At 37.9% G+C, this 13,846-nt stretch overlaps 1 protein-coding gene across 1 annotated transcript in view; it reads left to right on the top strand.

Annotated features, from left to right (window-relative positions):
- The window catches only part of LOC128658546 (dynein axonemal heavy chain 11-like), a 1,692,686-nt gene that overhangs the window by 817,207 nt on the left and 861,633 nt on the right, over nucleotides 1-13,846 (top strand). Inside the window, 2 exon segments of the mRNA XM_053712841.1 lie at nucleotides 2,901-3,039; nucleotides 6,929-7,021. Of these exon segments, the coding sequence (XP_053568816.1) occupies nucleotides 2,901-3,039; nucleotides 6,929-7,021 (232 nt within the window).

Here is a 13,846-nt window from a genome sequence, read left to right as displayed (position 1 = left end):
TTATATTGTAATTTTAATTTAAAGTTAGGAGGCTGTTAGGTTTAGGGGTTAATAGTTTAATTTAGTGTTTTGCGATGTTGGGGGCCAGCGGTTTAGGGGTTAATAGGTTTATTTATTGGCGGCGATGTAGGAGGCCGGAGGTTTAGGGGTTAATAACTTTATTATAGTGGCAGTGATGTGGGAGGCCGGAGGTTTAGGGGTTAATAACTTTATTATAGTGGCGGCGATGTTGGGGAGCAGCGGATTAGGGGTTAATATATTTAAATAGTGTTGGTGAAGTGTGTAGGTGGCAGATTAGGGGTTATTAGGTTTTTCTAATAGTCGCAATGTGGGTGGGCAGCAGATTAGGGGTTAAACGTTTTAAAAAGTGTTTGCTGTAACACAAGCTTTTTAGCCGGACTGCACAACCTGTAATACCGGCGCTATAAAAATCCCACACAAAAACATCATTTTTTTTGAGTGCAAAATGGATGTTGCGTTACAGGCTAAAATGCTTGCAGTATAGTTATACCGTCACAACTCGCAATATGCGTTCCTAGCCATTACGCTGGAATGGCCATTTTTTTCAGCGTTAAAAGCCATACCGCACCACTTGTAATCTAGCTGCATGTGATTAATAAGGAGATTGAGGAGGTGAATAAAATACCTAAGGATATTTTTAGATTGTTATATTACTGATAAAAATGTTGGTTGTTATCCTTGTTTGGGGTGTTCTATTTGCAACTCCATGATTAAGGGTGCTACATTTGTACATCCCAGATTTGGCAAAGTGTATGATGTAAAATATTATTTTACTTGGGAGCCTAGTTATGAGGTTTATTTAATCAAATGCCCATGTTCCAAGAGCTATATTGGAGAGACTACATGGATGGCACAAGTTTGTATTTGGGTACATAAGTCTAAATTAAGATGTAAGAATCTGGATGCTTCAGTATCTGCACATTTCTTGGAAGGAATGTATTTAAGTTAAGTTAAGATGGAAGGTTATTGACCAGATCAAGATGCCAAGAAGAGGGGGAAACAGGGAGTTAACAAGGAAAAGGAGGGAATTATATTGGATATTGGACATCAATATTAAATGCATTAACCCTTTCTGGTCCAATAAATTTTTACATAGTGCCCCAGTAGATTTTATTTAATTCAGCAGGAAAAAGAGCAGCCCGTGTATTGGCCATGAGCATCTACTGGGGGCAGTATTGCACGGTATGCACTCAGTCACGCTGGATCTACATCACACTGATGACAGGTGTATCCTCACAGCACCGGACACTGGACTCGGCCATCCAGACCTTTCAGGTGGTGTGTGCTGTAGAATGTGTCAGATGTCTGCAGAATGCACAGCTCTGCTTCACCGCAATGCTGCTCGGGCAACAAGGGTCCGTAGAGGAAATAGCTCCATGTAGGAGACAATGGCAGCATCTTGTCATCCTCCTGGGGCTCTGGCACCTTCAATCCTCTGCAAATGAGAGCAGAGAGTAATTGATTCCACTATATATCGGTAGCACCATCTTACCACCCCATACTTTTGAAATGCAGAGTTAAATAGCAAGTTCAGCAAGTAATCGCTAGAAGTCGCTATTTAGCTGTGCAATTCAAAAGCAAAAAGTCATGTTGGAATATATCCATCATTGGACAGCAAGTGGTAAAACCCTTTGTTGGATATATTCCGACATAGGCCTGGAAAGGGTTAATACCTAATGAAATGAATAAGGATTAGGATGTCTCTATTTTTATAATAGAGTTGTCCACCTTTGTGTACATAATGAGAAAGGATGCCCCTTAAGTGCATAGGGAGGTGTGTATTTAGGATGACTTGGTGGCATAATGAATGGTATGTGATAGTAAAATTATGTAATAGTAATCATATGATGTAACCCAGAACTTGTTGGTTTTAAGTTGTAATATAAAGAGATATTGTGAATGATATAATTTATGTCATGACTAATGGTGGATAACCCAAAACATTGATTTGCTGTTATTCATTATTTTGGCAATAACTGCTTACTAAAATGTATTTTTTTGCTGTTGTTTTTTTTTAATAAGAGCTGTGGATTGATTGAGATCCCGATAACTACTGCAACTCCCTTCAAATCTCCCTACATTTCAATAAATTATCATTAAAGGGACAGTCAACACCCGCGGTAACTTAAGGCCATACCATAGATCCGGAATAGAAGATGCAGCTACACTGGATCGATGTTGATGAGCTCTAACAGTATTTGAGTAATCACCAAAAATACATAGGTTTATTCCTTAAAAATATGGCTGCCAAACTCCCCCCACTATTACGTATAAACCTTCTTTTTAATTGAATTCTCTAATTGCAATGACATCCTCGGTTTGCGAGCGTGCAGAAGATAATGAGCATGCACATTATCAAAACAGAACCATCACCCTTTGAAAAATGAACGAGCATCTGAAAACATCAGCGAAGGGGATGGAGGGGGAGGAGTTTGACAACCATATTTTCAAGGAATAAGCCAATGTATTTTCGGTGATTACTCAAATACCGTTAGAGCTCATCAACATCGATGCAGTGTAGCTGCATCTTCTATTCCGGATCTATGGTATGGCCTTTAGTTACCACGGGTGTTGACTATCCCTTTAATACATTGTATTCTAAATGTCTCTGTGAACCTTTTTCCCTCAATAACTTTTCATCTTTTATTGCTCCTCTATTGCAGTCACATTAGCCCAATAGCAAATGTAAACTTTTATATCTCAACTATACAGCCCTCAATAGCAACTCACCCCTACTGCCTCCATTTTCAAAACCTACCAGCTGTTACTTACAATTATTTACCAATACTTATAGTTAACAATAATTTATAATGGGGAAAATCTGTAACTATTCTAAATACTGTATTCACTAATTATTATCCTTATTCTCTGTTTTACAGTCCATGTGCCATGGTGATTCCAGACTTTGAACTAATATGTGAAATAATGTTGGTAGCAGAGGGGTTTGTTGATGCCAGAATGCTTGCAAGGAAATTCATAAGTCTATATACTTTATGTCGTCAGCTCCTTTCTAAACAGGTGATATAGATATACCCATGAGAAGATGGTATTTAATGAAATAAAAATAAAAAAGACAATCTGACAATGTTTCTTTTTTATATAAATAACATTTTATAACACACTGTAAATACATTGTTCAAATCTTAATTAAATATGAATATTGTATAAATATATATTTTATCATGACAGTCAACACCAGAATTTATGTTGTTTACAAAGATAGATAATCCCTTTATTACCCACTAGGCGATAAGCCTGCCAAGAGGGCAGTCTATTTAGAAAAAAACTACAAACCCCAAAGCTAAAATTACACAAAATAAAAAATGTAAAATTACAGAAAAAAAAAACAAACAAAAAAAACTTAAACCTAAACTAATATCCGTATAAAAAAATCCAACCAAATATGAAAACACCCCCTAATCTAATACTAAACTACCAATAACTCTTAAAAGGGCTTTTGTAGGGCATTGCCCTAAGTTAAACATCTTTTTTACCTAAACAAATTACCAATTACCCCCTAACAGTAAAACCCCCCACCCACCAAACCTCCCAAAATAAAAAAAAAGCCACCCCAAAAATTAAAAAAAAAGTCTAAGACTAAGCCCCAAATAGGTACTCGCTGTTCCTGAAGTCCGGCGGAGAAGGTCTTCTTCCAGGCGGCTCCATCATCTTCTCCGCCGGACCTTTTTTTTTTTTAAATTAGGGATTCAATGGGCTTGAAATGAGCTGAATGCCCTTTTATGGGCAATGCCCATACAAATGCCCCTTTAGGGGCAATGGGTAGTTAAAGGGACACTGAACCCAAATTTTTTCGTTCATGATTCAGATAGAGCATGAAATTTTAAGCAACTTTCTAATTTACTCCTATTATCAATTTTTCTTCGTTCTCTTGCTATCTTTATTTCAAAAGCAGGAATATGATGCATAGGAGCCGGCCCATTTTTGGTTGAGAGCCTGGGTTATACTTGCTTATTGGTGGGTAGATGTAAGCCTCCAATAAGCAAGCACTATCCATGGTGCTGAACCTAAAATGGACTGGCTGCTAAGATTTACATTCCTGCTTTTAAAATAAAGATAGCAAGAGAACGAAGAAAAAATGATAATAGAAGTAAATTAGGAAGTTTCTTAAAATTTCATGCTCTATCTGAATCATGAAAGAGTTATTTTGTTTTGTAATTTAATGTTAGGTTTTATTTAAGTGTAACTTAGTATTGGGGTTAATTTAGGGGGTGTTAGGTTAGGGGGCTTAATTATTAAATTAGTTTTTTGCATTGTGAGGGGTTGGCGGTTTAGGAGTTAATAGGTTAATTAGGTTTATTGCGAAGTGGGGGTTTGTTGGTTTAGGGGTTAATAGGTTAATCAGGTTTATTGCGATGTGGGGGTTTGTCGGTTTAGGGGTTAATCGGTTAATTCGGTTTATTGCGATGTGGGGGTTTGTCAGTTTAGGGGTTAATAGGTTAATTAGGTTTATTGCAATGTGGGGGGTTGGCGGTTAAGGGGTTAATATTTTAATTATGTTATTTCTGGATTAGGGGTTAATTACTTTATTATTTTGCGATGTGGGGGTTTGCGGTTTCGGTGTTTGCTAATACTTAGTGCAGGAGGTTAGGTTTTTTTTGTTATACTTCGTGCGGGCGGTTACGTGTTTTTTATTTATTTCTTGCGGGCGGTTGCACGTTTTTTTTTTTTAAAGGCTTCGGGTTTGCCTATGCTGCATCCAGGTGGATTCTGAAAATGGCAGGGTGGTGAAAGAATCCACCTGCGGTGGATTCTTTCACCACCCTGCCATTTTTGGAATCCACCGGGAAGCAGCTTTGCTGCATCTAGGTGGATTCTTTTGGCTGCGCACGCAGCCAACATTCTTTTGGCTGCCTCGCGCAGCCAATATTCCTTTGAGGATGCGTACGCAATTGGTGACTCCGACGGATGCGTTATAGTATAGATTTTTCTAGTTTTGCATAACCAATATAGTTATAATAATACGCTTTTTACCTCTGTGATTACCTTGTATCTAAGCCTCTGCAAACTGCCCCTTTATTTCAGTTTTTTTGACAGACTTGCAATTTAGCCAGTCAGTGCTTACTCCTAGGTACTTCACATGTGTGAGCTCAATGTTATCTATATGACACACATGAACTAACGACCTCTAGTGATGAAAACCTGTCAAAATGCATTCACATAAGAGGCGGCCTTCAAGGTCTTAGAAATTAGCATATGAGCCTACCTAGGTTTAGCTTTCAACTAAGTATATCAAGAGAACAAAGCAAAATTGGTGATAAAAGTAAAATGGGAAGTTGTTTAAAATGACATGCCCTTTTTGAATCATGAAAGTTTATTTTGGACTTTGGCTATAATGCACATATATATATATATATATATATATATATATATATATATATATATATATATATATATATATATATATATATATATATATGTGTGTGTGTGTGTGTTTATATAAAAAAAAAAGCCAAGAGGCTAGCTCAACTCTAATCAAATAGATATAAGTATTCAAACAATCTTGTTAGATAGTATTGTATATAAGAGGTGCATTCTGGGTACAATAATTGCAAAAGGAAAGTGGATGACTCAAAATATGGTACATCCAAAAGACCAGAGGTAAAGCACACTCACTATCTATAGTGATATATAGAGACAACTCGGGTAATATGCAAAAAATATTAAATTTAATGTAATCATAAAAATCTAAAACTCTACATACGTATATGAATACAACTCCATAAATAAATAAATAAATATGCATATGGACAGACAGGACAAACACACAAGACACATGGGCCCCTCACACAAAAAGAATGTTGCTAGCCGGCTAGTGATATAGTGGAAATGCTTTTACGGTTAATTAGAGGAATATATTCAGTTCAGTTCAGTAAAGATTTGTCAATATATATATACATATACACACATATATATATATATATACATACATATACTGTACATATTCATCTTTAGACATGTATATGTATGTGTCTCAATGTTAAAGCCATTTGCCTGCCTTTTTTTTTCTCTAACACCTGAGATCTCCTATCTTTGAGCTCTTTATGTGCAATATTATTTTATTAGATAGTGTTAATATGTTGCTAATATTATGTATATTAATACTTATAATTTTGTTTATGTGTATTTACTAAAAGGTGCATGGAAGTGAAACTTAAAATGAAAATTAAAATGAAACTTTCACGATTCAGAAAGAGCACATAGGCCTCTAGTTATGAAAGTCTGGCGGACCTGATCCGCCAGTGCGGATCAGGTCCGCCAGACTTCACTGAATACAGCGAGCAATACGCTCGCCGTATTCATCATTGCACCAGCAGCTCACAAGAGCTGCTGGTGCAACGCCACCCCCTGCAGACTCGCGGCCAATAGGCCGCCATCAGGGGGGTGTCAATCAACCCGATCGTACTCGATCAGGTTGTATTGTTGTGATGTGTGTCCACCTGCCCCAAGCAGGCGGACAGGTTATGGAGCAGCGGTCTTTGTGACCGCTGCTTCATAACTGCTGTTTCTGGCGAGTCTGATGACTCGCCAGAAACACGGGCATCAAGCTCCATACGGAGCTTGATACATATGCCCCATTATGTTCGGCAGACTCAGGATCAGCAGTGCACTTCAGGCTGCTAGCTGTCAATTCTATCTAAATCACAAAACACATTAAGGTTCTACGTCCCTTTAACCTTTATGTTTCAGACATAGTTTACATTTTTTTTTTTTTACAAACTTTCCAATCTACTTGTATTAGAATATTTACATCTGAGGTAGGCTCAGGGCCCTGTGTTTGCATTAACCCAAAATGGCAACAGTCTCTGCAACAATTAGCACCATTGTGCTAGGGAGAAAGTGCATGCTTTTTTTAGATATTAAGTTGTTGTTTTATTCTTTATGGCAGGATCATTATGATTGGGGTCTCAGAGCTATAAAGTCAGTATTGGTTGTAGCAGGATCTTTAAAACGGGAAGACAAGAGTAGGCCTGAAGAGCAGGTGTGTATGCATTACTTTTTATCACCATTATTATGATAAAACTATTATATGCTATTATATGCTTTTAATGTACAACCCCAATTCCGAAAAAGTTGGGACAGTATAGAAAATGCAAAAAGAATAAATAAATAAATGTCATTTGAAAATTCAATTTACCATGTACTATATTGAAAACACATTATTAACACATTATTTGGTGATTTACTTTATGAATTTAAAGTGAAGGCAAACTTTGATGAATGAAAGTCCGTTTTTTTTAAATACTATTAAAACAGGGGCACTTTCATTCATCAAAGTTTAGAAGGCAGCCGTTTTGATTAAAAACTTACCTTTGTTTTTTTCATACCCAGAGCAGCTTCCCCCACTCGGAAATCCTCTCTTCATACGTCATCAATGACTAATCTAGCTTCCTCCAATCACGGCATGGCCTCAGGCAATGACTACCCTGGGGGGAAAGCCATGATTGGAGGAAGCTGAATTAGTTATTGATGATGTGTGAAGAGAGGATCTCCGGGTGGGGGAAGCTGCTCTGGCTGTGCAAAGAAGAGAGGTAAGTTTTTAATCAAAACAGCTGCTTTGTAAACTTTGATGAAAGTGCCCCTGTTTTTAATAGTATTTTTTTAAAAAACGGCTTTCATTTATCAAAGTTAAGGTATTTTTTAAAATATATAATACACAAATTAGAGGGCGCGACATAGTGCAGATCAGGCAGGAAACCAATTTGATCTTATATACAGGTGAAATCCTACTCATGTTGTAGAAAGCACAGATGTGCAATAAGGCGAACCGGAACCAATGGGTCATCCAGTAGACACTTTGGCACACACTTGGGATTGGTGAAATCCTCGTCCCACCCAGAGGGAGTCTAGATATAGTCCTTAGTATCACGGGGATTGCCAGGCAGCAGTCAAAGAGAGAAAATGACTCCCAGAAGGCACAATGGTAACGGAATAACAGCCAAAGAAATATGCAGCAGCAGGAGGAATGGATAATTAAAATTTAATAAAAATTTAAAACACAGGCAACGTGTTTCTCTGTGAAACCATGCTGTGACATGGAGAAACGCGTTGCCTGTGTTTTAAATTTTTATTAAATTTTAATTATCCATTCCTCCTGCTGCTGCATATTTCTTTGGTTGTTATTCCTTTGCCATTGTGCCTTCTGGGAGTCATTTTCTCTCTTTGACTGCTGCCTGGCAATCCCTGTGAAACTAAGGACTATATCTAGACTCCCTCTGGGTGGGACGAGGATATCACCAATCCCAAGTGTGTGCCAAAGTATCTACCGGACGACCCATTGGTTCCGGATTGCCTTATTGCACATCTGTGCTTTCTACAACGTGAGTAGGATTTCACCTGTATATAAGATCAAATTGGTTTCCTGCTTGATTTGCACTATGTGGCGCCCTCTAATTTGTGTATTATAGATCTACCTATTCAGAGAGGCTTACCATCTCTCCTCCATCCCGCATCCGAACCAAGCTAATACATGTACATGAACTGCCTGACTCACTGCTGCAAATACAACCGATGTAACAAGCTACCCCAACCTTATGTCTCTGCACCCTAAACCTATAGACTGTGAGCTCTCCGGAGCAGGGCCCTCTTCCTCCTGTGCTAGATTTGTTTAGTCTTGTTATGTTTTGTATTGTATCACAAATCTTTGTCATTGTATACCCCTATCATTGTACCCAGCGCTATGGAATTTGGCGGCGCTATACAAATAAATGATAATAATAATAATAATTATCTATCTTCATTGTGTTGTGGCGTGACACATCAGAGTAGCTGCCTAGAATTGTGGAAATTCCTGTGATTGGACAAGTCTCATGTTATAGGACATTGTTCCTACTACCATTTACATATATTATATTATTTGGAGTTTTTGTCTTCACATGACATTTTTACATTTGTATTTGCTACATTGAATAAGTCTGTATTGACATTATTGTTACTATATTTCTTATATTATATAGAGCTTCCTATAGATTTTTGTAAAATCAGTTTTTTGTACAAACTGTTATATACCTATATTAGGGAGCTCTTATCATTACTATTACTACAATATATCTGATCATATATTTATATAGTTGAATAGATTTTAGATTCATCTAACAAATTTACTTAACAAATTTACTCAGTATATGCTATTGGCGCCTCTTATAGATACCAGTTTGGCTTAAAACACCCTGTGTGTGTTTTTGCCTACTGTGTATCTTCAATTTTTTTTTTTTTTTAAATATTTTTTTTATTGAGGTAAGATTTGGCATACAGATATAGCATTAAAACATTCCATGAATATCATCACTAGAAATATAATACAGGGCTGAATATACAGTAGGTATGATGTAAATACAAGTGTTATTAATATGATCAACTAATAAGATAACAAAAGATAAAAAACGCTTACAATATTATGTAAGTCAGACATGCCATTGAAAAGATTAAGCCCCCTCTATTATTTAAAGGGCCACTTTTGGACCCCTGACCAAATGGGATTTTTGCTGCAATAGGAGGCTACCTGCAATTGAGAAGACCACTCATGGATCTTATTCTGTTTACCTCAGTTTTTTAAGTATTGAGTTTATTTATATAAAGAACTAGAATGATTAATAAAGACGCCATGCTATAAGGTGTGCATACTTATAAATCTGTGCAGGGATAGTGAGTAACATAAAACCTACCAACAAAGATCCTAGTAGCTATTCAGGAGAGCTCCCCAAAAGTTATAGAATGGGAATAAAGAGCAAAATTATTTATGTATATGACTGAAAGGATAAGCCTTATGTTTGATTGCCCCAAACTGTGCATTATAACTGTGCATTATAAACCAGTATAAGAGTAATTTTGTATTGTGTGAGATATACCCCCCACCTCATTTCTGAAACAACTCAAAATTTAAATACTGATCTCAATTAAATGCTATAAGTGGGACAGGATGCAGTGGCCAACTAGCAATACAGAGCATACACATTCAAATGCCAGAATGAACAAAATTAGCAAAGTATACACAATCTATAGTACCCACCAGATGAGATTGTTGTCTTTCCCTAAAATATGACTCATATGCCATTGCAGAGTGAAAATATAGTGGTCTATAACACTAGAGCAGGTCCAGCCTGCACACAATTCCTCAATAGTGTGAATGTAGAGCAACATATTATTCTATTCAATACAAACGATATTAGGTAGCATTAGTTGTGATGTTCATTTAACGGCTATAACATATTGATTCTTCAATGAGGGAAAAACAGGGTAGGGTACAGGTTGAAATCTCAGAGTCAGTACATGCAGATTTAATATGTTGAATACTAAAAGTTAGAAGTTAAGTTAAACTAGTACTTGTCTAATAATAATAAGAAGAAAAACAAAGTGAGGTCCAAAGTACACATTTGAAAACCGCAAATTAACTTTTGCAAAAGTAAACAGACTTTTAGATTCTGTGTGTAATACAAGCTGAAAGACAGATATTGGCTCGGTAATCCGCCGGTGGGTTCCTTCTCAACCCCAAATAATATAATGTCAAAGTCCTAATGTCAAAGTAAAGGGGTCACATATAATAGGAATGGCACTATTTGAGCACCTTTGTTAACTCACATTGTCCAGTTAGTCGCCAGAGCTTCACAAGCGAGCCAAGAGGTACGGACATGAAGGGCAAACAGCCCGCCTGGATCCCAACTTTGAGGCAATGAGATCTTGTTGAGAAGCGGGCAAAACAGAACTAGCCAAGGGTGCCCTGTATTGCAGAGGGGCATAAATTGCTGTGACAACGCTGAAAAAAAGAGCACAGCATGGAGACCCTGGCCATCACAGGCACAATCCTGTTTCTTGGCTGAAAGCACCGGAAAGCTCCCCACTGCTCCGTCTCGATTTCGTGGTATGTCCGACCAAGGTTCTTCCAAAACAGCATTGAGAGCTTGAAAGTATTTAGGAGAGCTCTCCAATGTGGCCGCTTGTCTTTGCTCCTCCGCTATAGCATGCTGTAATGCCGCTTCCGCGGCCGGCGATTCCCAGGCTCTTACTGATACTTCAGGGGTAGGGCGTGGACGCTGGGGCCCCAAAGCGTCGCCACCACCACCACCTCCACTCACGTAGGTTTCAGACTGGGTAGGTATGTGGGCCAGCCGGACGCTGCTGCGGGTAAAAGCTGCGGAAAGTTTATCCTCCAAGGCCGCATGGTGAGAAGCAAGCAGGGCTCGTAGTTCTTCCAGAAAGTTTGGGGGAAGCTCCATATCAGAGGTTTGGTAGTAGGCTTCAGCTAGGAGTAAGATATGCTATGATCTTGTTGCCGAAGTATTGCGTCTTACTGGATAAGTGTCCTGCGAGATATCACTGCTTATATTCAGCACTATGTGCCGCTTGTATTTGACACTCTGTGCCACTTAACGACAAGGCCCTGGTGTGCCTCGCCGGGGGGTATAATAAAAAGGCCTCAACCTTCCAAGCTGCTCCGGGAGCTCAAAACTGCAGATATTTTGTCGATGTTAGGCTCGTCAGATGCAGGTTCTCAAACTGTTTAATGATCTGTATGGTTAGCTATTATTAAAGCTGTTTAGAAAGTTATTTCAAGTAGAGATAGATAGGATGCAGGAGCAGTGTGGAAAAAAGCAGCCTATCATGGCCGCCACCCGGAAGTCCCCCCCCTTCAATTTATTTTTTAAAATATACATTAATTTCAAATCTGATGACTGCAACACACTCTAAAAAAGTTGGGTCATTCGACTGTTTACCACTGTGTACATCACCTTTTCTCTGAAGACATTCATTCATCCATTATACATGTCTTCAGCTGCGCAACTGTACAGAGCCTTCATTGCCTTATTTTGCACTTCATAATAAGCCACACATTCTTATTCGGAGACAGATCAGGACGGAAGGCAGGCCATGCTAGCAATCGCACTCTCTGCTTACGTAACCATGCACTTGTAATCCGGGCAGAATGTGGTTTGGCGTTGTCCTGCTGAAAAATGCAGGTACATCCCTGAAAAAGACGACGTCTGGATGGCAGCATATGTTGCTCCAAAATGTATACATATCTTTCTGCATTAATTAAACTGCCGTCCCCCCACATAGTCAATACTAACTAACCCTATTAACCTTAAACCGCCGCCCCCGCATCGCCAACACTACCTAAACCTATTAACCCCTAAACCGCAGTTCCCCGACATCGCCGACACTAACTAAATCACTAAATAAAGCTATTAACACCTAAACCGCAGTTCCCCGACATCACCGATACTAACTAAACCTATTAACCCCTAAACTGCAGTTCCCAAACATTGCCGACACTAACGAAACCAATTATTCCTTAAACCGCTGTTCCCAACGTCACCAACACTAACTAAACCTATTAACCCCTAAACTATCGTTCCCCGACATCGCCGACACTAACCCTTAAATCGCCGGCGCACACATCGCAACAACCTAAATTAAACTATATTAACCCCCTAAACCTAACACCCCCTAACTTTACCATAACTAAAATAGACCTAAATTAAAGTTACAATTATTAACTAACTACCTATTTAAAAATAAATACAAACTTACCTGTGAAATAAAAATAAAACCTAAGCTTACACTAATAAAACCTAACATTACTAAAAATAAAAAACCTAACATTACTAAAAATAAAAAAACCTAAGATTACTAAAAAATTAAAACTACAATTACAAAAAATAATAAACACTAAATTATAAAAAGTAAAAAAAAATACCATAAAAAAAATAAAAAACGAAATTATTCAAAATAATAAAAATGATTCCTATTCTAATACCCTGTTTTGAAAAGAAAAAAAAAAACACCCCAAAAGAAAAAAAAAACTAATCTATAATTATCTACCAAGGGCCCTTAAAATGGCCTTTTTGTAGGGCATTGCCCTAAAGTTAACAGCTCTTTTGCAAAAAAATAAAAACAAACACCCCCTAACATTACAAACCCCCACCCCCCAAACCCACAAAATAAAAATAAAACTAATCTACCCATTGCCCTGAAAAGGGCATTTGTATGGGCATTCAGCTCTTTTTCGGCCCATTAAAATAAAAAAAACCTAATCTAAAAAAAAAACACCCCAAAAAATCAAACAAACAACCTAACACTAACCCCAAAATTGGTTTTCACAGTTGTTGAAGTCCGGCGAACAATCTTCATCCCAGCAGTGAAGCATTTTCACCCAGGCGGCTCCATCTTCATCCATTACTGGACCGGCATCTTCTTCATACCTGCGGAGGCGGAGAGGTTGATGCACGGAGTTGGAGGTCCATCGTTCTGACGTGGAGGTCCTCTTCATGCGATTGTCCCCGCACACTGAGTATTCAATGCAAGGTACCCCTTTTATATTGGGTACAGTTGCATTCCTATTGGCTGAAAAATTTAAATCATCCAACAGGAATTAGAGCTGCTTAAATCCTATTGACTGATTTGAACAGCCAATAGGATTTAAGCAGCTCTCATTCCTATTGGCTGATTCAAATCAGCCAATAGGAATTAGAGCTGCTTAAATCCTATTGTCTATTTAAATTAGCCAAGAGGATTTAAGCAGCTCTCATTAATATTGGCTGATTTACATTTTTCAGTCAATAGGAATGCAACAGTGGTTTAGGGGTTAATAGCTTTATTTAGTGATTTAGTTAGTGTCGGGAAACGGTAGTTTAGGGGTTAATAACTTTATTTAGTGATTTAGTTTGTGTAGGGGAACTGAGGTTTAGATTAGAACAATGAAAAATTCCAAATATGAATAACGGAAACTGATTTATTCATTTTTTTAATTTTTCGGGATTTTAGTTATGGTACCGATTCGGAAATTCAGATGCATTCAAAATCTCCGAAT

This window comes from Bombina bombina, chromosome 1, assembly GCF_027579735.1.
Source record: "Bombina bombina isolate aBomBom1 chromosome 1, aBomBom1.pri, whole genome shotgun sequence".
Classification (NCBI taxonomy): Eukaryota; Metazoa; Chordata; class Amphibia; order Anura; family Bombinatoridae; genus Bombina; species Bombina bombina.
This window is presented reverse-complemented; position numbering and strand designations above follow the sequence as displayed.